The sequence below is a fragment of the Notolabrus celidotus genome, chromosome 22 (assembly GCF_009762535.1).
Source record: "Notolabrus celidotus isolate fNotCel1 chromosome 22, fNotCel1.pri, whole genome shotgun sequence".
Lineage (NCBI taxonomy): Eukaryota > Metazoa > Chordata > Actinopteri > Labriformes > Labridae > Notolabrus > Notolabrus celidotus.
Genome location: NC_048293.1, coordinates 21175125 through 21200256, shown reverse-complemented (window position 1 = coordinate 21200256; position 25132 = coordinate 21175125). Strand labels below are relative to the sequence as shown.

Sequence of the window (25132 nt, the reverse complement as noted above, 5' to 3'; positions counted from 1 at the left end):
TTCTACTCGGACCTATTTCTGGAAACTCAGCGTCACATCCTGTTTTTGCTCTGCAGCAACAACGTGGATCCAGTTTGAGTTCACCGGTGTGTAGTAACAGTGTTATGTGGGACCTGAGTCTCATTCACTCTCTACAATGCAGATATCCAGTGTGAATGATGTGAAGATTTATAATTTAAGTCATGGAAAGGCTCTTCCGGAGGTAAGAACTGGAGTTTTAACACATTGTTACATTTTACAACATTTAAAGATAGTGCTGTAACCTAGCTAGCTGGCTAACACAGCTAGCCAGTACAAGAGTGTAAGTGGTGATAATCTGAAAATGAGCATTTTGAACCATTATTTAAAAGTGTTAATGTAACTGTGATCTGCTTTATCACCTTGTCATGTAGTGGCTGTCAGATCGGAAGAAGAGACAGCTACAGAAGAAAGATGTTGGTGAGTTAGCTGCTACAGTTTCAACCCCACAGGTACATTTCATTTAAATCACAAGTTATCACAGATTTTTTTAAAACATGTTATTTAACTACAGACATCCAGCGCAGGATTGAGCTCATCCAGGACTTTGAGATGCCCACAGTGTGCACCTCAATCAGAGTGTCCCGGGATGGCCAGTACATCCTGGCAGCAGGTAAGAACAAGCTCTGTGGGAAGTGTTTCTCCAACCATCCCTTACTGAGTCAGTCAAACCAAAACCTTCTTTTTTGGATTTTTGTAAACTAATGTATGAATTTCAGGCACTTACAAACCCAGGATACGCTGCTATGACACCTACCAGTTGTCCCTGAAGTTTGAGCGTTGTCTGGATTCAGATGGTAAATCAGCAGACACACTCTCAGCTGTATGTCACTGATGTCATGTACCTTATAGTGTAATGCATTTATTTTCTCTGTCTCACAGTTGTGGCTTTTGACATCCTGTCAGACGACTACTCTAAGGTAAGATGTGATCCTCAAGCTGTAGATAGATGGTTTGATGTGTTTGTGGTCAGTGTATGCATGGTGTTGTCCTGCCATTGCCCTACAGTGTGTGTGTGAGGAGATTTAAGAAACAAGCTGAAATGGATGAAATCAAACCATGAGCCACAGCTTTGACAGCTTCTGTTGTACTGTGTAAGGCCTTGAGACGATTCACAGCACGCTTAAGAATACGGATGTCAATTTCAAGTATTTTCAGTAATCGATTCCATGCCAAAAACGATGCAAAATGTGTTTTTTCCCCTGAATCAAATTTTCCTTCATGACACAGTGTATATACAGTCATGTACATAAGTATTGGCACCCCTGTAATTTTTCCAGAAAATACACAATTTCTCCCAGAAATTGTTGCAATTACAAATGGTTTTGGTATACACATGATTATTGCATTTATATGCATTGGAACAACACAAAAAAACTGAAGAAAAAAGCCAAAACTGACATAATTTTACACAAAACTCAAAAAATGGGCCGGACAAAATTGTTGGCACCTTCAACTTAATATTTGGTTGCACACCCTTTGGAAGAAATAACTGAAACCAATCGCTTCCTATGAACATCAACAAGCTTCTTACACCTCTCAACTGGAATTTAGGACCACTCTTCTTTTGCAAACTGCTCCAGGTCTCTCAGATTTGAAGGGTGCCTTCTTGCAACAGCAGTTTTGAGATCTCTCCACAGGTGTTCAATGGGATTTAGATCAGGACTCATTGATGGCCACTTCAGAAGTCTCCAGGGCTTTGTCTCATGCCATGTCTTGGTGCTTTTTGTGGTATGTTTTGGTTCATAGTCCTGCTGGAACACCCATGACCTCTGACGCAGACCCAGCTTTCTGACACCAGGCCCTACATTGCGGCCCAAAATCTTTTGATAGTCTCCAGATTTCATGATTCCTTGGACGCAGTGATTTACCCACAGTTTTAAAAGGGTGCCAATAAATTTGTCCGGCTAGTTTTTTGAGTTTTGTTAAAAATTCTGTAAATTTTGCCTTTTTTCATCAGTTTTTTTGTGTTGTTCCGATGCACATAAATGCAACAAACATGTGTATACCAAAAACATTTCTAATTGCAAAAAATTCTGGGAGAAATGTTGTATTTTCTGGGAAAATTCAAGGGGTGCCAATACTTTGTCCATGACTGTAACTGACGGTATTGAATATCTACGGATCATATTGAGGTGTTCAAAATGTTAAACACGCTGAATATCAACATGTGGAGCAGGCTCATAATCTCTGCGGACGTATAATCATAAAAGTGAAGGCTCAGACTTCAACAAGGGAACTGAACAGAAACATACTTCAGACTCACAGTGTCCAGTTTTCTGTCTACTTGTTCTTATTGAGAAAAATAAGCATGTGAACACGGTCAGGTCTCAGCTGGGAGAGCAACCAGGTCATAATCAGATACTCAGTTGCGCTCTGCAGAATTCCTGAAGTGTTGAAGCGTGTTTTGATTTCTAAACTCGGCGTCTGTTTTGTCTCTTGCGTCTCTGCAGTTGGTGTTTTTGCACAGTGACCGATACGTCGAGTTCCACTCGCAGCACGGACACTACTACAAGACACGCATCCCAAAGTTTGGACGCGACTTCTCTTACCACTATCCCTCCTGTGATCTGTTTCTCGTGGGGGCCAGGTGAGAGTGGAACTGAAACACACGTGTTAAGACTCTCTTTTTTTTGGGGTAACCAAGTTGGCTCACACTGTTCATGTTTTCATTTTCAGTTCAGAGGTGTTCAGACTGAATCTGGAGCAAGGACGTTTCCTCAACTCACTTCAGACGGATGCTGCGTGAGTAAACACGCAGCTGTGATTTATTTAAGACCCTGAACTGTAACTTTTGAACTCTCCGCTGAGCCGGGTGAGAAGTCTGCTGTGCACACTGTCAGTAACAGGTTAGATCCTTGTTATGCTCTCTGACGATGCCTCTTTTTCTTGACTTCCAGGGAGAACAATGTGTGTGACATCAATCCGGTCCATCATTTGCTTGCCACAGGAACCTCTGAGGTAAGTGTCGTAGCAGGCTGTGTGTGAAATGAGGCAGCCGTTAACAACAGACACAAGTGGAAGTGTGACTGTGTGTGTTTGTATGGCTGTTAATTGTAAAGGGCATTTTGAAATACTCAGACTTGTGTTATACTTCATCTTCTACATGTTTATAACGACAAAAACGCCCTAAAGGAGGATTTAATAGTCTCGGAGCATGGTCAGTGCTGGATGAGTACATAGTATGTAGGAGGAGTACTTTTATATTTATAAAACAATAACTTCTGATTGTCAGGGGGTTAAAGTTGAAGCTTTTTCATGCATGCAGTTAAAGCAGTCAGCGTGAGGAGTTGCCCTTCATAGCTTTGTTTTCATCCGAAAGTGTCTTTTGAAAGCCATCGAGTTGTTCAGTCTCATGCATCTGTCTGTTCGATGTCTTCTCCATGTGATTACCAGGGAAGGGTGGAGTGCTGGGACCCTCGTGTCCGCAGCAGAGTGGGCACGCTGGACTGCGCCCTGAGCAGCATCGCTGAGGGAACAGAGTAGGTGTCAGTTTGTTACGCTGAGAGGCTTGTGTCAGAATTTATCTTTTATTTGAGCTTTAATTTATTTTGTATCCCTTTAAAGTGATGTTATTCTTTTTCTTTGCTGACAGAGTTCAAAGTTTGCCGTCAATAAGTGCTCTGAAGTTTAACGGCTCCCTCACCTTGGCAGTGGGTACCAGCACGGGACAGGTGAGCCAGACACTTTCAGCCTGGTTTGGGATTGGTCTTGAATAAAACGAAATCATTTCATGAATGCTGTCTGCAGCAAATCACCCAAGTCTAGAGGCCTGTAGCTCAAAACCAGACATCAGGCTAGCCAGGTTTGCTAGGCAATAATTGTTATTCACATCTTCTCCTTCTGGTAGCTCAAGCTGCAATTAAGATAAGAGATCCACCTCTGTAGGACCAAGCGTAAAAATGGCTGCATCATACAGATCTCTGTTGTCTTACAGTAAACGTCATAACTAAAGCTTTGCTCTTAACCTTCACTGCCATTAATGTGTTGAAGTATCGACTGTGTTCATGTCTTCCTCCTCATCGTCCTGAGGTTGGTGGATTCAGAAAGAAGTGGCTGATATGATTTTAAGAACGTGTCACTGAGCTCAAACATGACGTCAAAGGTCGGGTGTAGCACCTGCCTTTTTGACGTCCCCTCATTTGGTTTAGCATGAAACTTGCAGTTGGAAGTTATAAGAAATATTAAAGTTGTCTTGAACACATATTAAACTTTTCAGAGGAATGTCTCAGCACATGAAGACCTTCCTCTACAGAGTGAAACAGATTTTAAAGGTGTCTTTGTCTTGAAGGTGCTGCTCTACGACCTGCGCTCCAATCAGCCGCTGCTGGTTAAAGACCACTTCTACAACCTGCCGATCAAGTCCCTCAACTTTCACGGCCCGCTGGACCTGGTTCTGTCTGCCGACTCCAAGATTATAAAGATCTGGAACAAAGACACTGTAAGGCTTGTGCTGCATGTTAATGATGATGTATAAAGGGTCACTTGTATAATGTCTTCTCCTACTGATGTCAGCCCAAGTTTGCACTAGCAGTCTGGATTAATGCACTTTCATCTCATGCTCTCTGTCTTTCCACCACAGGGCAAAGTGTTCTCCTCCATACAGCCTCAGACCAACATCAACGATGTTTGCATGTACCCTGATTCAGGTGAGAACAATGAGATACACTTTTCTTGTTTCATCCTCACTCAAGCAGCAGGAGTGCAAGGAGTCGATGCAAAGGAACGTACCTTTTGCAAATACTGAACGTCTCCTGTACAAAATAAAAGTGTACTTGAACAAACACAGTCACAAACAAAGTGAAGAGAAGTAAACATGAATCAAAATTAAAGTAGGTTAAAGTGTCAGCAGGTAGCTGACTCTGCAGCTCAATCATCTTCACAGGGGAGAGAAATCAAAGTTCAAATATTCACAAAACTAACTCAAAGATTTTAAATAAATGTCAAAGACAGCTTGCATCTCTTCTGTCTCCTCCAGGCGGCGCCATCATACAGCACAGTTCAGACACTGTATGCCTCTTCTCTTTGTCCGTTCTGTCTTTGCATGTCAGGCGGTTTTCAAACACAAGAAACTGGAAGGGAACGTCCACAGTGAACCCCAGTGAAATATATCTTACGATTAAAATAGTCGGGTTTAATTCTCATTAAAATCCAGCTGACGAGTTCTTCCTTTTTTATTTTATTTATTATTTATTTTATTCTATTTTTATTTTATTTTAGCTTTATTTTATTTGATTCTATTGTATTTGATCTTTATTTTATTTTATTCTATTTTTATTTCATTTTATTATATTTTATTTGAGATTTATTTGATTTTTATTTTATTTAATTTTATTCTATTTTTATTTTATTTTATCTGTATTCTATTTTATTTGAGCTTTATTTAATCTTTATTATATATATTTTTTATTTTATCTTTATTATATTTTATTTGAGCTTTATTTTATTTTTATTTTATTCTGTTAGATTTTATTCTATTTTTATTTTATTTTATTCTATTTTATGATCTTTATTTATTTTTATTTTTTTTATTCTATCTTTATTTTATTCTATTTTTATTTAATTCCTTCTTCTATTAATATCTTACTTTCTTACATACTGTTTATAAGAGCGCTATAATGCCCAAATTTCCCTCCCCGGGATAATAAAGTATTTCTGATTCTGATTTTTCCCCTTTAAAACTTTGGAGCTGTCTAAGACAGTTTGATAGAAGTAACTTTAGCTCCTAGGATTGTTACCAGCCTCTTTTTTTTTTTATATTAAACACTAGTGAACGTTCAAACGCATGACATGATACTAAGTCCCGTGTGTCCGCCTGTATATCCGCCCTGCTTCCATCCTCACATTGTTCTAACTGCATCCTGTGTCTGTCTGTCCGCCCGTCAGGTATGCTCTTCACTGCCAATGAAGACCCAAAGATGAGCACATTCTACATCCCGGTGAGTCCCGAGCTCTTTGTTTCCCTCACATGGGCACCGTACAAACAGGATGCAGGTCACACTCACATCCTGTGGAGCAGGTGCTGAGCTGATGGCACAAACAGCCTGCGAGACGAGACGAGACTTTCTGAAGTGTAACAGGATATTTGATGATTACGGGGTAGTTGTGTTCTGTTAACCTTCAGTGTTTGGACACCTCATGTGACAGAAGTCCCTCAGGTTGGCAGGTAAGCGAGGCAGCGCAGTGCACAAGGAGGACATAGAAGAGTTAGGAAAAGCATGCAAACACTGATGATTTACCTGATGCTTCTTTTTATCAGACATTTCATTTAGAAGTAGATTCAATATGAGAGGACCGTGTCTCTGGGAGAGTCTTTGACTAACAATAACATACAGACAGGACATTATACTCTGCTGCACACAGGGGCTGCTTTTATTCACACTCTCTTATGCAGTTAAAAATAACTCTGGATTGAGCCGGTAGCACATTAGGACTCAGAAACTTAAATAAGCGCTTTAAAGTGATCGCTCTGAGGACTTAAAGCACTGCTAAGGAGTTTTCATCTGGTTATTAAACAGACTGAAATTAACACTTAAAGCTGGGGTTGGTAGTCTCGGAAAACTAGCATGAATTTGAATGTAGCATGTCCTCATGACTCGGTCTAACCCCTCCCCTCTTCCCTCGGAGCTCCTCCAAAACGACCCCCCGCTCACATGCACGAGCGCCGCTGACTTGCGACCATATGATGGTGACTGATTCAAAACCGGTCCTCACCAAAACATTCTCATAGTGAAAGTTAAAAACACAAACAAACATGGCTGCTGTTAGTACTCACAGCTATCATGCTAGCATTATCCAGTTGTACTGGTGACATGATATCAGGAGAAAAGTTATAACACATATATAATACTGTAACAGCTCTACTGTTTGTTAAACGTATTCAGTGTAGATGTTCTTAATTCCTACAGTGTTGACAGTCATTGAAGGCATCAGGAGAGGTGTAGAGTGTGCGAGCGGTAGAGAGGAGAGACAAGAGAAGTTCTTCATTCATTCAAACATTGATTGTTGCTTGTTGGTTGGCGTGATCACGGCCGACAGTGACCGGTTAGTAAAACTCAACGTGTTCAGCAATCGGCTCGTCATCCCTACAGCGTACATATATATTTCTGTAGGACTTACTAAATGTCATTGATTCTTCTGCTTGTCAGAACCCCCGTGGTGAGAGCTTTTCAGACTCTGATCCGGACTACAGTCCTGAGCAAAGCACCTCATCGGGTCAGAGGGGACAGGCCTGAGGTCGAGCGAGCAGTCAGAGTAGAGTCAGGGGAAGCAGTGGCAGGAGACGGGGACTCGGAGTACACGCCGGGGAAATGTACGCGCAGGAGGAGGGCAGAACGACAGGACAGGATTTGAATGGTTTAAAATTTTGGCACCCAAAAAACGGTGATTGGTTGGTGTTTTCCCAGGTTTACTCTGGCTGTAGATAGCAGCTTTTCCTCGCTCTTTTTTTAAGAACACAATATATATTGATTACCATCAGGACATAAAGATCATTTTAACCAGTATAACAAAAAGGGTATCTAAATCTGATTACCAACTCCAGCTTTAAGACTGGTTTATACTTCTGCGTCAACCCTACGCAGCAGGGGCTGATGCTGACATGAACACCACATACTTCTGCGTAGATGTGTCCGTGTCGTGCAGCAATACCCCGCCGAAACACTTGAGGGCAGTGTGGTCTCTCTGGTTGTCCAGTCGCCTGCTTCCGGCCCCGCTACGACCTCTGTTGACTTTTCCACAGAGATTCAGAGCGTGTTATGTCAATCTACAGCTGATACATGTTGCTGTTTATCATACAGACATGAAGAATAGAGAGGAGGAGATGAAATACACGGCCGATGAGCGGCTGAAGAGCGGGGATCCTTGAAGTACTTTTTTTTTTTTTTTTTTTTTTTTTTTTTTTATTTAATATATGCAACAGACACAAGTGCTAGACATCAAACAGAACACAAAAGAAAAACAAACCATAGAACTTGAGAGCAACAACCAAACAAAGCCATCAAGTATAGAACAAAGTACAAAAAAAACAAAACAAACAAAGAGACGAGAAGTTAAACAAAACAAAACAAACAAAAAACAAAACAAACAAAGAGACGAGAAGTTAAACAAAACAAAACAAACAAAAAACAAACAAACAAAAAAAAACGGTTAGAAAAGAAGAGTTGAACTATAGGTGACGATCACAAAACAAAACACACACAGAGGAAAAAAAAAAAAGAGAGTAGACTGTTATGGAGGGGATTGTCAAGAAAGAGAAAAGAGAAAAAACACAATAGAAAGAGAAGATAAAGACTAGAAGAGAAAAAATGCTTGCTTTTGAGAAGGACAAGAGAGGTTTTAGAAGGGGGATTATGAATGTGTGTGTGCAGTTATATGGGTGTTGATGTTTATGTGCATGTTGTAGTTTGATGGGTATTTACAGGGTATTTATAAGTGGACTCTAGAAAGCTTGTAGTGTGCCACTGCGGATGATGAGAGGGCATGGTGGAGGGAGGAGCTGTAGCTACCAGCAGACTGGTATCGGCCAGGCCCGGCTCTGCAAAGGCAGCCCCCAGACCCTTGGGAGGGGACTTGCGAATTGCAGAGCCAGGCCAGTTTCAGGTGCATACATTTTAGGGGGGCCACCAGACCCAAGGGAGGAAGCCCCCCCTCATGTGATGCACGCAATGATGATGCACTGATTGAGGGTGATGACACAGCTGTTATGTAAGACGGGTAGGGTGGCAGAGGAGGTCCCAGTTTTATGCGGTGATCAGTGAGTCCTTTTATGTTTGTGTATGTTTGTGTGTTTGTGTGTTTGTGTGTCTGTGTGTTTGTGTATTTCTGTTTTAACTAGAAAGGTTGCATTTCCTGAAAGCAAATGCGTTGAAATGCTGAAGCTGAAGGCTGAAAGCTGTGAAACACAGCTGAACATGTGGAAGAGTAGTAGAAGTAGTTGAATTAGTGGAAGTAGAAGAAGTGGAAGGAGAGGAAGTTGAAGAAGTGGAAGAAGTGGTTAAAGGAGAAGAAGTTGAAGGAGTGGAAAAAGTAGAAGTGGAAAAAAGGTGAAGGAGTGGAAAAGGGAGAAAAAGTGAAAAAGGAGAAGAAGTGAAAAAGGAGAAGAAGTGAATAAAGTGGAAAAATTAAAAAGAAGTTGAAGTGTTAGAAGTAGTAGCACCTATAAACTGCTTGACAAACTATGGAAATGTCTTACTTGTATGTGTGTGTGTGTGTGTGTGTGTGTGTGTGTGTGTGTGTGTGTGTGTGTTTGTGTTTTATTAGTCACTGATGAGGTCATCTGAATCACCTGTGTGTGCGTGCGTGTGTGTCTGTGTGTGTGTGTGTGTTTGTGTGTGCATGCGTGCTTGTGTTTGTCACTCACTGATGAGGTCATCTTAATCACCTGTGTGTGTTTGTGTGTGTGTGTGTGTGTTTGTGTTTGTCACTCACTGAGGAGGTCGTCTGAATCACCTGTGTGTGCGTGCTTGTGTGTCTGTGTGTGTGTGTATGTGTGTGTTTGTGTGTGCATGCGTGCTTGTGTTTATCACTCACTGATGAGGTCATCTGAATCACCTGTGTGTGTTTGTGTGTGTGTGTGTGTTTGTGTTTGTCACTCACTGAGGAGGTCATCTGAATAACCTGTTTGTGCATGCTTGTGTGTCTGTGTGTGTGTCTGTGTGTGTGTGTGTTTGTGTGTGCATGCGTGCTTGTGTTTGTCACTCACTGATGAGGTCATCTTAATCACCTATGTGTGTTTGTGTGTGTGTGTGTGTGTGTGTTTGTCACTCACTGAGGAGGTCATCTGAATCACATGTGTGTGCGTGTGTCTTTGTGTCAGTCAGAACTGATGAGGTCATCTGAATCACATGTGTCTCCAACTGTCATTAACTGTTTCCAACTGTCATTAACTGTTTCCAACTGTCATTAACTGTTTCCATGGTGATGGGACCAGCTGTGTAACTGCTGTGTGACAGTTGATTAAGAATGGGATTCATGGAGTAAATTAGGGTCTACATATGCCAACACTATGCGATAACCGTAATAGCTATCAGAAAAAGGATCAAACCGTGAGCATCAGAAGACCCTGATGAACACAGTGATGTGTTTTTCATGTCTGTACAGTCAGAAATGTATTCAGGGCAGCGATTTAAGAAAAGTGAAACTTTGCTGCCCTCCAGAAATGTTTAACATTACGGCAGATGGCCAAGCAGAGAGACTTTCTCTGACAGTTGGTGACCTGCTGGCTCAACGGTACAATCTTTTGCTTTGGTAACCTCTTTGACAGAAGCAGGAGAAGACAGGGAACGTTTTGATGTCTTATTTGTGTATGTGGAGTGAAATTTGTGGATTTTCTGGCAATTTTTCCAGAGGCCATGTCCCATATTTTTCCCAGCCTGCCCACTCTAAGTTTTGAACCTCTCACTCTGCTCACCAGAGTTCCACCCCATACACACCAATGTTAAAGTGAGGGAAGAGCTGAAATTTGATGAATTTTTGAACAGTGAAATCTGTGAAACTGTGAAAGGTATCAAAGAAGTGAAACATGTGTAGATAGCTGAAAGTCTTGTGAACAGTTTAAAGTTTGAATGGAGTGTATTAGTGAAAGTATGCTGAAGCTATGAGCTGTAGTAGTTGAAGAAGTTGAAGTGGATTTGAAGATTCCGCCCCATCTGTTTCAATGTTAAAATAAAGGTTGAATAAAGTTGAATAATTCAAAAAGTATAAGGGTTGAATATGTGAAAAGATATAGCCTGCGAATGGAGAAGAAGCTGAATAGTTTAAAAGTTGAACGGTGAAAATCGGACAAAATTTGAAGGCTGTGAAAGCGGTCACGGAAGAAGAAAAATAAGTTTAAAGTAGAAGAACAATATGTTGAAATGCTCAGCATTTCAACATAATGATGGAGGTGATGGGGTGCGGTTATGTCGTAAAGATGAAGAGAGGGGATGGAAAGCAGATAGGAGAGCATGAAAGATGAAATCAGAGAATTAATAGTATAAACAAAACAAAACAAAACAAAACAAAAAAAAAAGGGATGTTGTAGTTGAAGGAGTTAAACTTAAATGAAGATTAAATAACTAATGTTACTAAGTTACTGATGAGGGCAGACCAACAAAATAAATCAATAAAATAAAATGTAAAAGATGTTGGGTTGAACTATTGAAAAATGAAGGCTAGACAACTAAAGTTATTGTGTATTTAGTGAGAAATAAATAAACAAATAATATATTTTTTTAAATAATAATAATAGCAGTTATAATAATAATAATAATAATAATAACAATAATAATTATCATCACAACCAGTATCAGTAAAACAACTAATTCTAATGAGAAATAAAATAATAATAATAATAATAATAATAATAATAATAATAATAATAATAATAATAATAATAAATAAAAATAGTGAAAAAGAAAATGATAAACAAAAAAAATAAAAATAAAAAACAGAACAAAACAAAACAACAACAAAAAAAAAACCCATATATACTAAATCATTTTGGAAACCACATAATTAAGGACGTGTAAACAGATATAGTGTTGATGTTGTGGGTAATCAAATTCAGAGGAGATAAACCATAACAAATAAAACAGAGTCAATTAAAAATAAAGGTAACTAAAAAAGCAAACAGGCAAATATATTTATGTAATAATAATGATGATAATGACCACCATAAAAAAAAAAAAAAAAAAAAAAAACCAAGAAGAAGAAAAACAAACAGACAAACAAACAAACAAGAAACAGCAACTTAATAATTTTAAGAAATTTTATAATAATAATGATAAAGGAAATTGTGTATTGATGTTGGAGATTAAAGCATAATAGTAATGATAATACTAGTAATAATAAATAATAACAATAACCAGAGTTGCAATAGTCATCAAAAAAAAAAAAAAAAAAAAAGTTTGAGAAACAAAACAAATAAAAGGGAAGTAGGGAATTGACACAGATAAGTTAATCAGAGACAAATGGCACATAGACGAATGTATCAAACACTGGGCTAGCTATTTCCATTTAGGGTTAATATCACTGAGATATTTGAAAAAGTAAAATAAAGAAGGAAAAGAAAGAATTTGTGGAGGATGGATGGCTGATTACTGCTATTTTGTTGTTGTGGTGTGGGTGTCATGGTTGAGGTGTGAGATGTTTTTGTGTGTATGGTATGGGTGGTGTGATTGGTGTGATTGGCGGTCAGTTTTTCCATTGCTATGTATTCTGTGAGTAAGTTTTTCCAGAGTGAAATGTTGATTTTTTTTCTTGATTTCCAGTTCATTAGTATGGTTTTCTTGGCGATGGTGAGGACTGTAAGGAGTATTCTGGTGGGTATGATGTTGAGGTTAATGTTGGTTAAGTCTCCCAGTAGACAGAGTGTGGGCGAGAGTGGGATGTGGCAACTTAAAAGAAGGCAAAGGTGATCAGTGATTTCTTTCCAGAATTCTTTTATTGGAGTGCAGTCCCAAGTTGCATGCATGTAGGTGTCAACAGTGTTTTGTGTGCAGTGCGGACAGATGTTGGAAGTAGTGAGGCCCATTTTAAACATCCTTTCCCCCGTGTAGTGTACTCTGTGAATGATTTTGTATTGTATTAGCTGCATATTAGTGTTGATAGACGTGGAGAAAATATTTTTGCAGATTTGGGTCCAGAAGTCGTCATTGGGAGTGATCTGAAGGTCTTGTTCCCATTTTGTTGACGGGATGGATATAGATTGGTCAGAGTATGAGATGATTTTATAAATTTTGGATAGAAGTTTTTTCCTTGTTTTGATATTAATTATATCTGAAGATAATGATGATAATTCTAAGCTAGTTGAGTTGATGTTGATATGAGTTTTTATTGCAGAGCGAATTTGGAGGAGTTCTAGAAAATGGTTCTCCCCAATGCCGAACTTCTGGGCCAAATGAGATAATGGGGCCAGACTGTTGTTGTGAAAAATGTGCTTGAGGTGCGTGATACCCTTAGTGGCCCATGATGAGAAGTAGAGTGGCTGTTTGTTCATTTTGAAGTCAGGGTTGTTCCAGATGGGAGTATGTTTGGTGGGAAAGAATGTGGAGTTAGTAGTTTGGTGTAATTTCCACCAGGCTGTCAGAGTAGTTCCTATGGTGGGATTTTTAAAGCAGGAGTGATGTTTGATGGAAGGTGACATGAAAGGAAGGTCCGAGATGAGAATTTCTTTACAAAGTGTTTGTTCTATATCTATCCAGGAGTAGTCAGATTCAGTTGGATGGGTCCATTTGTAAACGTATTGAAGTTGTTGGGCGGTGAAGTACTGGGGAAAGTTAGGTGCTTGTAGACCTCCTTGGGTTTTGGGTTTTTGTAGGGTGGTTAATTTAATTCTTGGTGTCTTGTTTTTCCAGTAGAATTTTGAAATGATAGAGTCCAGGGATTTGAACCAGGAGGGTGGGGGTTTTATTGGGATCATTGAGAAAAGGTAGTTAATCTTGGGTAGAATGGTCATTTTTATTGCAGCTATCCTGCCAGCTAGTGATAATGGGAAAGTCATCCATCGTTTGAGATCATCTTCTATTGTTGTTAGGAGGGGGTTGAAGTTGAGACTGACTAACTCTGATAGCCTGGGGGATATATTGATTCCTAAGTAAGTGATGTTAGCAGTGCGAAGGGAGTGAGGTGGAGTTTGGGCTGCCACATCCCACCTACTGGGGCTGAGGGAGAGTAAAGTGGATTTAGACCAGTTGATAGAGTAGTCAGAGATTTTAGAGAAGGTGTTTATAAGTTGAATGGATTCTGTTACTCCTCTTTGTCTGGAGTTAAAATGGGAAGAGAAGATTTGATTAAATTGAAGTGTAGTTAATTTCTGGTTGTCAGAGGTATGAGTTTCCTGCAAAAGGCATATATCAGGTTGTAATTTGTTTATGTGGTTGAATACCTTTATTCTTTTTGCCTGTGCACCAATCCCACGGATGTTCCACGTTAAAATCTTAAGAGAATTCATTGTAGTGGGATGAAGGTGTCTTTGATTTGATTGTTTGTGTGTGTGTGTGCAATGTGCATGTATTTAGCCAGACTGCATGTGGATCAAAGTGTGTGACAATCTGGTGGTACGCGTGGAGTGGATCTGCAAATGGATGTGTGTGCATGATTAGGGGAGAAAAAAACGGTATGAGACCTCTCAATGGTGTAATGGATCGAGTTTGATTGATCAGGAAAGTCAGGAGTGAGAAAAACAAGAGACAGTACATAGAACATGAAAACAAAAATACAAGACATAGAGAACAAAATAAAACAACATAAGTTACCAAACAAATACATAGGAGTGAAGCGAGGTGAAACTAAGGTGCATTTTCATTGATCAAATCAGCATCAATGTGTGCGTGTGCGCGCGCGTGTCCTTGAAGTACTTTAAATGCAGGATACAATGCCGCCGAGCAGACCAATCTTGCGGTCCCCGTTGATTCGACACATAGTTTCATTTTGGAGAAGGGTCACATCAGCTAGGTGCATATTCCTCTGCATAGGTACAGGAGCTACAGGAGGATAAATCAGACTTAACACCTTTATAAAACCTATGAAAGCAAAAGACTACCAGAGGGAAGGTTGATTATTCCTGTGGTGTTATTTTCTGATGCCTGTTTTCCGTTCCTCAGGGTGAGTGTCAGACAAGGCTGTTAACGCCTAAAGGAATCTCTGTTTGTGATACTTAAAGTAAAGAAGGAAAGACTCCTTACACATGCCCTGGGCCAGACCAGAAAAACAAACACAAGAAACACAACCTGAAAGTTCCTGGAGCTTTAAAGCATCTGCAGGTGAACAGACATCTCATGATTAGGACGTAGTATGTCTTGTGCATCATGTGACCTTCCATCCACCATACCAAAGTTGTAGGGTTTCTGGATTTCCCTCCTCGGTTGTTGCAGCCATCCTTCCTGCGTCATGTACGTGCAGAGCGTGGATGCTACAGCAGAGTAGAGTTAGTCCCAGTCCTGAGTGTTAGATGTCGGTCTTTGTGTCTGGGGAATCAGCCAGAGTGATTCAGACAACTGTTTATGAACATGTGTTCGTTAATCTGCCCGTCACAAGGCTGCTGCATAATGTGTAAAGCTTATTAAAGCTTTATTTCATCAACAGCCTGTCCTGTGACTCAGATATGATCAAACCGCATGTGCTACTCTAGAGACGTTGTGTGTGTGAGTGTGTATAGTAAACCAGACTTTGCTTTGTGTAAATGGGTAAATTCCACGTGACCCTCATGGATGTGCTGAACTTGGACTCCTCTGTCCTGATAGAGTGATTAGGAGAATACCTCACAGAGGATGCTTGATCTCAGAACACTCTGCTAGTATTTTAAAGGAGATGTGTGCTCGTCTTAAACTCCTGTGTCATGGTGGTGGAAATCATCGTCATCATATGAGAGATCCAGCCCGTCCTGACAGAGACCTTGAGCGTGGTTGTTTACATTTCGAAGAAGCAGACTTCGAGGAATACTCTGAGCCAACTTGCCATTTATGCTTCTGCAGGAACCGGCTCTCAGCTCCACACTCACTCGTCAAGCACAGCAGTAGTCATGGCAAGTGAAGGAGCAGAGGAACTTGAAAACCCTCCTGCAACTTTTAAATCACATGTATGGGAGCATTTTGGTTTCCCTGTGAAATACAGTGAATGCTGAATGTGATTGAGCCACGTTATGAAATTCCGTCGCGCACCCACTAGACCAGAGGCCGTCAATACGCGTCCCGCGGACCGCATCCGGCCGCCTGTTCATGGCCCCGGAACTGTTATTCCTTCACTCTGTGTTCTGGTCGTGTTTACCGGGACTTGTCTCCATGTCAACGATACGCAGACAGGCCGTTACTGGGTCACTTAGAGTCCACTGCTGCGAGTGCAATTTTTAACTTTCACTTTCATTTACGGAGCAGTTCGCATATTGGCACTTTGCCAGCTGTAGGACTCTAGAATGCACGAAAACGGTGTGTTCAGTTTGCATATCAAAGAAAAGCGGACGGTGAAAATCACCAAATGAAAGAAGAATGGAGTGAAACTTTTGAAGTTCCTCTGGTCCTTCACTTGTCATGACATGAAATGCAGTGAATGAGCCAGGACTGGGCCCAGAGTAAATTTTGAGTTGATGGTTGTTTTTATTTAATGGGCAAAAGTTTAAAAGTGTTTTACAAAATAAATGGAGGACATAGTTATATTTGTCTTTTTATTTTTTATTTTTTTTGCTGATCCGAAAAATGGTCCGATCCGTGACTCAAAACCGTGATCCGATCCGAACCGTGAGTTTTTTGATCCGTTACACCCCTAGGAGTGAGTAGGGGATTCTGTAGACTTTGACCTCGGCGTGTGTCTCCCTGTGACGTAATCCATCGATTCCTCTTCAATGACACATCACAGCATGAGTGGACCTGGGTTCATCCTTCCTTACCTCTGTGCTTTAAGTGTCCTGTCACGAGGCATGACTTTTACATGAACAGAAATGTTTCGTAACACCTCCTCCGTTTGTAACGTGACAGAAAAGACGGAGATTCAAAAGAAACCAGGATGAAACCATGCATGAGACGCACCTTTTATGTAATGTCACCGAACACACCCACAGACTGTTGAGAAATGGTTGTAAAAGCAATAAGAGCAGCATCATATAAGCACTTTTTACTGTTTTATCTTCCTCTTCAGGTGATGTAGTCATACCTCGTGACCAAGCTCTAAAACATAATCTCTAACTGTAGGCAGGAAGTTTCAGTTCATGTTTATATGTTAAGTTTACAGACTTTATAGTATGAAAGAGTCACATGCCAGATATGCAGCTCCTTATATAGACACTGTGTTTTAAGTGATAGGTGACAGCTGCTTTCCTGTCGGCACTGTGATCCCTCGGTGACACGCTCCCCGGCGGTCTCATGAAGATCTGCTGCAGGGAGAGAACTCTCAATCGCAATCAATATCCTACAAACTGCTGCCAGACCAAAGAGAGCCTCAACGTTCAGCTGACTCAGATCTATGAAACTATAACACAGCTGAAGTTCAGAATCTGTAGGATGAGCTAAGAAGAGCTAGCATAGAGAGGAGGGATGATAACTTGCATTCGAAGTAATGTACAAGCATGAGTACAAGTATGAGTACAAGCATGAGCTGTACAAGCATGAGCTTGTATGAGCATGAGCAAGTACAAAAATAGCAAAAAGCATGAGCAAAAAAAAAAAAAAAAAGCATGAGCAAGTACAAGCATGAGCTGCAGACTTGGATTGAAACTAAGCAAGTGTTTTTGTCTCATTTCAGGAAAAAAATATCTTCTTAGACTTAAAATAAGCCACATTCATCAGAGAAGTCAAGAGAAATGTGTTATTTTGAAGATTTTAAAAGCCATAATTAAGGCCTGAATTGCATCTAATGGGTAAAAAGAATTCTGCCAATGGAATAAGACTAGTGTACATGTGAAGTTTCTTGAATTAAAATATTATTCTTATTTCAAGAAACTTTAATGGTACATTTTTCTGATTCCATTGGCAGATTTTTTTGCTCATTAAAAGCAATTCAGGTCTTGTTTATGGCTTTAGTATCCTAAAATAAGACATTTTTCTGGACTTGTTTGGAGAATGTGATTTATTAAGTCTAAAAAGACATTTTATACTAAAAATAAGATACTTAGTTCGGAGTTGTTGCAGTGTGTTCAGTCCTTTAGCAAACGATTGTGCATCTTTTGATTCAATCTTCACTAAAACTCCTTTGCCACTGAAAATAAAAATGCGTAGCGTTGATTCTGTCCAATCAGTCTCTGCTGCAGGACATCAAACCAAAGTCTAATGCAGCTTTTTAAACAAAAAGAGCGTCCTTCTTTAAATGTGTACCATAGCTGGGTGAATCTGGAGCTCTGAGTCCTTTGTCTGAAAACTTCGGCACAGGTTAGACAGCGGCGATTGGTTACGCCAACTTTAGAGCGCTAAGATGTTTTATTTCACCTCCACACTTTAGTTTTACTCCCATTGAGGGTCCTTAAGCACATCAACCCTCTTCATCAGGGGGCCTTTAACTCAAATGATTTATCTCTGAAGGTCCTGGCGACGACTGGTCCAGTGGATCCTAACAGAGAGCCAGCTTTAGGGTTGCACCATCTTTATTCAATTTCTTGCATAACAGAACGACAAAAGTCACAATCTGCAACAGAAGAGGGCTCAAAGCTGTCTTCTCTTGCTTACAGAGGAATGAAATCATTAAATATTCTGTGGACTGATTGTTAGGAGGAAGTTAGGCTTAGTTGGATTATCTTTCCTTACAATGTTTTTACAGAAGTAAGCCAAAACCAAGATAAGATGAGCCTGCAGTTTGTCAAAGTGAGACCAGTTAGTTCCTGAAATAGAGTATAAGTCAGTAGTCAAAAGTCACAAGCTATGAAAATGCATGAATGTGAAGCAGGAACTTCATCAAAGCTTTAACTACGTCCCCTGTTTGGTTACTCGTCAACAGAATCCCACGGGCTGTCAGGAAAGTCGAACACAAAGATTTAAACCTGGAATGGAAACATCGTCTGAGAACGTGTTTGTTTCAACAGATTTCACTTACATACGTACATGTGTGTGTGTTTGTTTGAACATGCAGGCTCTGGGCCCTGCACCACGATGGTGCTCCTTCCTCGACAACCTGACCGAGGAGCTGGAGGAGAGCCCCGAGAGCACCGTGTACGACGACTACAAGTTCGTCACCCGCAAGGACCTGGAGAATCTGGGTGAGATCCTATTCTTATGACTAAGCCTGACTGCACCTTAAGGTTTCACAGCAGAGCGAAGCAATTGTTGCTTTTACTCTTTTCGTTGGAAAGTTAACGGGATAAAGAGATCACGCTGAAATAAAAGGGAAATCGAGGCCAGCCCTGAAAGTTACACCCAAAACTATGAATCAGACTGATCCACTTTGTCGCCTTGGGGGTTAACGCGAGACTGCTTAACTAGAGGTCTGCAGAATGATTGAGAGTCTTTAGGTAAGGAAAGTGTAGTGTGAGTGGAGGGCAGGACACTGGAGGGGTTGAATGAACAGAGGAATGCAGGCTCAGCAGTAAAGAGATCAAATGACAAGAAGCAGGAAGACGGTTGGCTGCTGTGGAATAAAGGGAGAGGAGGGGGAGGGAGGGGGCTTGCAGGGGGAACAGCGGTGTTCATTTACAGAAGCCACGTAATGTGGCCTGGTTATGTAACAACCAGGCTGGACTCGCTGATAGGAGATCCTGGGAGCAGCCACTCCACATTCTTTGCAGCATTGACGCAACATGCTTTTTAAATATATTTAACACAACGTGTGCATGCTGCTGCTGCTGCTGCACCCGTTCACACCCTGCAGTGAGTAATCTCAGGGTGAACTTTTCTCTTATTTAAAGCTACTGTGGGGAGTTTTCAGCACACTGATGCTTCTGTATAACTTTCAAAAGCAAAGAATCCCATCAGGGAATTAAAACAGTTTATTTCTTTAAGTATTATTAAAGCTCGGGTAACCCAAATCAACAAAAACCTTCTACCTATGATGTTTCAGACCATATGGAAACACGAAAAACTATGTCAAATATTAAAACTCAACCTCAATCCATTTTTTCAAATATGTTCAATTACGTTTTTTAACACGTTTTCACACTGGGTTTTAAGGGGTGCTGGTTTAACCTGATATTTATTATGTAATAAATATCCAACCAATTATAGATGAAATACTGAGTCATGTGCACACATGTTCAACAAAACTACTCCGCTCCTGCTCAGACCGTCTCCTGACATCTCAGCCAACTCCCCTCAGTGTTGCCTTAGGTGTTAGATTGTCCTGCTTTCCCCAGGACCGGTCCACTAACTGTCTCCAGGACCGGTTCACTAACTTTCCCTAAGGACCACTTCACTAACTGTCCTCAGGACCGGTCCACTAACTTTCCCCAGGGCCGGTTCACTAACTTTCCCCAAACAGCTCAGAGTTTAGACAAACAGCTCCGTCTGACACCCGGAGCCGAGCTCCTCTGCGTGTACATACTACACTTCCCCCTCTGCTGCTCCGGGCGTCCCATGGTCCTGATGCCCCGGAGACTACGGAGTGATAAAGCTAATAAATTATATAAGTCCTGATTCTGAAGTATTTTGTAACTCAGCACTCAGACTATTTGAAATGAATAATTTTCAAATTCTGGAGTCTTTATGTCTTTTGATTCAGAGTCAGACGGCTCAAACATGCAGGCTGTGAACTCTCTCTTGACCTGTCAATCAAAGAGTTAGGCCACGCCCACACAGTCCTGAGAAATGCTCTGACCTGTATAATAAGCTGTTTTTGAACAGAGTTTTTTCATAGTTGAATTGTAAATATTCCATTTACGTTCATTTACATTTCCAGAGGCTTTAATGTCTGGGAGAGAGAAATCGTCAGGCTTTGTCCACAGGGGGCGCTAAAATCAACACAAACCACACGTTCCTCACAGGAGCTTCAACCACACATTTTTTTCTCCATCTGGTTCTAATGAAAATGAAAACCTCACATACAGAGATCTGCAGGAAAATGCCCTCTGCAGTAAATCCTATAACATTCCTTTGCTGTCTTGTAACACTGCTGCACACTGAGGATCGTTAGACTCCGAATAGGAACAGTTTTTAACACTCTGCAGAACATTCTTTGTTTTTAAAATAACTTTAAATACTTTAGTTTCAGGCTGCAGCTTGATCTCAGCTGTGCTGCTGCTTGGACGTGGTTTCACCACTTTCCTCTCTAACAGATCTCTGCTTCCAGTCTTCCTACATGAGTTTCCACACCGCTCTTTTATTTTAAAATGGCTTTCTTGTTCTAAGTTGTGATTTTGAGAGGATAGGACAGCGGATAGAGCAGGAACAGGGAGAGAGAGTGGGAGGTGACATGCGGGAAAGGGGCCGCAGATCGATATCAAACCCTGACCGCCCACCAGAGGAACATCGCCTCTGTATGTGGGACGCACGACTTAACCACATGGCCTAACCGGCTCATTTTTAATATGCCAATTTTTGCAGAATGAAACTGGTCCAGATGAGTGGCTGCAGTTTCAGATCTAATCTCTGTCCATCAAACATTGCATTAAATATATTAATAGACGCAAGAACGTTTTCGGATAAATTCAGTTTTTTCTTTCCTGATTTTTTAATTAATTTTATTCTGAAAAGTCCAGATTTCATTGTTTCTTTATTTCTAACAGGTTTGTCTCACCTGGTGGGATCATCTCTCCTGAGAGCCTACATGCACGGCTACTTCATGGACATCAGGCTTTATCACAAGGTGAGGTTTTTAACACGTTAACACTTTTAATTATTTATCTGAGTTGTTTCATCTTGACTGATACTACAGATGATTTCAGAGAGGAGTGTTTGAGATTGACATTGCTGCTGTTTGGTCTCCTCACAGGTTAAAACAATGGCCAATCCGTTTGCATATGAGGAGTATCGCAAGGATAAGATCCGCCAGAAGATTGAGGAGACGAGGACCCAGAGGGTGCAGGTTAAGGTGAGAGCTTCTGTCTTCATGTCAGAGGTTCAAACTTCAACCAATTCAGAGACGAGAGATCAGATGATCATTTATTTTTCTGATGTCTCTGAGACAGACGCTGCCCAAGGTGAACAAGGAGCTGGCTCTTAAGCTGATGGAGGAGGGCGATGATGAACTAGAGATGGTTGTGAGGAAAAAGAAGGGCAAGGTAAGAAAGCAAAGAAAAGATCAAGGTTGTTTTAAGATCACAGCTTCATACCTCAAATACTCATTATGTGTCCTGAGTTTGTGATTTATTTTATGGGTTTCATTCTGTCTGAACTTGATTCGATTACTCCCTTTTTCCAAACTGCAGGCTCTCCCCAGCCTCCTTGGAGACAACCGCTTCAAGGTGATGTTCGAAAACCCCGACTACCAGGTTGACGAGCAGAGTGAAGACTTCCGCCTCCTCAACCCCATCGTCTCCAAGGTCGAACAGAAGAGGAAGAAGAAGCTGCGGCTGCTCGCTAAGCAGGCTGCTGCTTCCCAACAGGTGAGTCTGATCTTAGCCGTTAGTTCCCCATGAGATCCTCTGCAGACTGCAGGTGTTGACAAATAACAGTTTGTGATTGAAGGACTTCAGACAAGAGCTGCCAAATTGTTACCATGTGAGAAGGAGAGGAAACGATCCTCAGGCGGGACTTGAGTTTGAACCAGTGCATGCAGAATTACATAAATTAGTGGCTTTCCACATTTGGCTCTTGTTTTGGAAATATTAAATTAAGCGTGACGCTTGCACACTCCATAATCCTGCAGGCACGCTGTGTTTCCGCAAACTCTAATTGATGATGATAGTTCTGAATGAGAGCTTTAATAACAGAGCTTCACAACATGACTTTATCTTTGTGTTATTTCTGTCCAGGCAGCCGAAGATGAGGAAGAGCCCGAGGGTAGAGCCTCCTCAGAGGAAAGCTCGGACGACGATAAGAGCTGGGTGGAGGAGGTGCGGGAGCAGCGCAGGTTGCTGCGGCAGGAGGACCGAGACCGCCGGCGGCAGGGGAGGAAGGAAGCGGACCGCGACACTGTTCTGCTGGAGGGAGATCAGAGCAGAAAAGAGAAGACCTCGGCCGAGAGCAAGAAGACAAGTCAGCCGCAGTTTTATCAGATCAAAGCCGGGGAGGAGTTCAGAAGTTTTAATGACATGGCACGCAAGCAGAAACTGCAGAAGTACGTCTTCACAAACATTTTAAACTTAGAGCTGGTTTATTGTTCAGGACACTTGTGGAAACAAATCCACATTCTTGTAGAGTTTCCAGAAGACCTGACCTGTCCAGAAACTTCTTTGTGTGGATACATGTAGAAACTTGCTGCAGGATAACTGGGAGCATGAAATGGGTTCAGAACATAAACTGGCACTGCTGTAAATCTGAGATTTAGTTTGAAGGCTGTTTCACAGAACTTAATTAAAAATGAAGACACAACAGGAAAGCCATCCTCTGACTGCTCTGTATGTTTGTTTCAGGGCTTCACTGGAGGACCGTTTGAAGCTGGAGGAGAACTCTGGAATCAGCAACATGACCGACACAGCAGTGGGCAGCAAACAGCTGACCTTCACTCTCAAAAAGGTAGACGGTCATACGATGCATTATTTTCAATTTGTTCTTTTTTCTGTTAAAGTTATGTTTTTGGGCTTTTTGCCTTTATTGACAGGATAGCTGTAGAGAGACAGGAAATGTGGGGAGCAGAGAGAGGGGGAAGACATGCAGCAAATGTTTGCAGCTGGCAGTCGAGCCGGCAACCTCTGCGACAAGGACTATAGCCTCCATATGTTGGGCGCTAACACCACTAGGAAACATGCCGGGGGAGGGCAGCTGCAACCTGAACTCATAGTCATGTTTGGTGCTTTTGAGTTAAAACATGAAAACTAGAGCATAACTTCGATTGGTACACGTCCTTTAAGTGTTGTAGATTCAAGAGGTACGAAGTAAAGACCTGTTGCAGAAATTTTCGGGTGCTGTGCGGAATGTTGAAAAAACAGATTTGATGTTTTCAAACCTTTAAACTTTACACTTAGTTGAAAAAAAGTGCAAAAACATCATATCAGAAAAATATTGGCCCATTTCAAATCTGATGCCACAACATGCTGACCCCAAACTTTCACTTTCCAAACTCCTAACATCCAGACTTGGTCTCTGTTTGGTTCCCATATGTTAACAGTATGTTGTTAAAAGAAGAACCTTTATAAAAAGCGTTGCTAGCATCACATTTAAAATGAGCAAATTTCTTAAAACACAAAAAATGTTTAGTCTCAACATTTGATATGTTGTCTTTGCACTGGTGTCCGTCAAATATAGGCTTTGAATGATTTGCAGTTCTGTTATTTTCATTTTACATCCTAGCTTTTTTGAGTTTCAGGCTTTAAATGTAGATTGCTCAAAGAAATGACTTCACATGAACAAAGGTGTCATTGCACGCACTTTTCTTTTATTGCAAACAAGACAAAACACCTCTGCAGTCTTCTTTTAGTTCAATTCAATTTCCTCCTCCTATCCTAAGTAGGACTTTACAATGAGTGCATGGTGTCTAACACTTTTTATCTGTCTTCTTTTGAAGTCGGAGCAGCAGAAGAAGCAGCAGCAGGCGGAGTGGGAGCACCATGAGGAGAGGAAGAAGCTGAGGCGCTCGGCGGGACACCTGAGCAGCAGTCGAGGGAGGGGCTGGGGTGTCGGCAGGGGCAGAGGAAGAGGAGGAGGAAGAGGAGGAGGAGGAAGAGGAGGAGGAGGAGGAGGAGGAAGAGGAGGAAGAGGAGGAGGAGGAGGAGGAGGAGGAAGAGGAGGAGGAAGAGGAGGGAGAGGCCGGTACTGAGGAAGGCAACCTTTATCATTAGGAGAGTCCTCAGCTGACATTAAGGTTTTGTGTTGTCTTCCATCAACTTGATTAAAGCAGATACCGTAAGAAAAGCAGACTTTATTTTTAGCTGCTGAGACATCATGAAGAGACGTGCTGCACAGGTGCCAGAGGCTGACAGTGATGAGCAGCTAGGCCTGGACCCTGCACCTGGGGGGTCTGGACCACATGTTCAGCTGCTCTCTTCTCATTCAGAGCATATTTAAAAAAAGATAACCGGTGTCGTACGTTTTCATATCCAGAGTTGAAGAACAGGTTGGTGATGTATGTAAAAAGAAAGGTAGTATTTTTTAATGCTCTTTGTCATAAGTGTGTACACCTCTTGTACTTGATATTATATTTGGTACAACACTTGCTTGTCTTCATGGTTTTTATTCCATCGTCTCTCTCAGACCACGCTCCCTCTGTGCAGTAATCCTCCTCTATACGTCAGGAAAAAGAGGAGGGGAAGTTTGTTCTCTCCTTTTCCCCGCCACTCACTACAGTTCTTGGAAATAGGAGGACTGTCTGGGTGTCCTTCCCATCCCCCTATGTGCTTGATGGTGTAAACCCCCTCTGCTCCTGCATTGGCCCTTTTCAAAAGCGAGGGAGGTCCGTAGGAGCCTCTCAGCATACCAACAGTGGCCCCCAGGGCTCATTTGAACTCATTTTATGTCTCCATGAATTTTCACCATGACCCAGCTGCCTACAGAAGCAAGAAGTGGAAAAAACAACAATGCCCGATTTCACAGGGGGGGGTGGGGGGGTGTTATGTGCTGGACTGTTTCTTGGCGAGAGATCTGTAGTCCCTGGAGTCTCAGTCGGATGCCTGTCAGTTTTACACTTT

The 25132-nt window shown here is 41.4% G+C and overlaps 1 protein-coding gene across 1 annotated transcript; it reads left to right on the top strand.

Annotated features, from left to right (window-relative positions):
* The first annotated feature begins 11 nt into the window (after positions 1 to 11).
* On the top strand, positions 12 to 24660 carry nol10 (nucleolar protein 10). The gene is made up of 21 exons (XM_034675272.1): positions 12 to 202; positions 393 to 438; positions 533 to 631; positions 738 to 815; positions 901 to 938; positions 2472 to 2608; positions 2698 to 2763; positions 2919 to 2979; positions 3415 to 3500; positions 3614 to 3692; positions 4310 to 4459; positions 4601 to 4667; positions 5905 to 5957; positions 18550 to 18676; positions 21134 to 21213; positions 21340 to 21438; positions 21536 to 21628; positions 21776 to 21952; positions 22322 to 22626; positions 22922 to 23024; positions 24013 to 24660. The coding sequence occupies exons 1-21, from the start codon at positions 137 to 139 to the stop codon at positions 24262 to 24264; spliced, it is 2262 nt and encodes a 753-aa protein (XP_034531163.1). The 5' UTR covers positions 12 to 136; the 3' UTR covers positions 24265 to 24660.
* The last annotated feature ends 472 nt before the right edge of the window (positions 24661 to 25132 follow it).

Coding starts and splice junctions, on each gene's coding strand:
- nol10 (XM_034675272.1), top strand. CDS start 137: ATGCAGATATCCAGTGTGAATGATGTGAAGATTTATAATTTAAGTCAT. Junction 3,693..4,309: donor TGGGTACCAGCACGGGACAG/GTGAGCCAGACA, acceptor TTTGTCTTGAAG/GTGCTGCTCTACGACCTGCG. Junction 21,953..22,321: donor AGGCTGCTGCTTCCCAACAG/GTGAGTCTGATC, acceptor ATTTCTGTCCAG/GCAGCCGAAGATGAGGAAGA.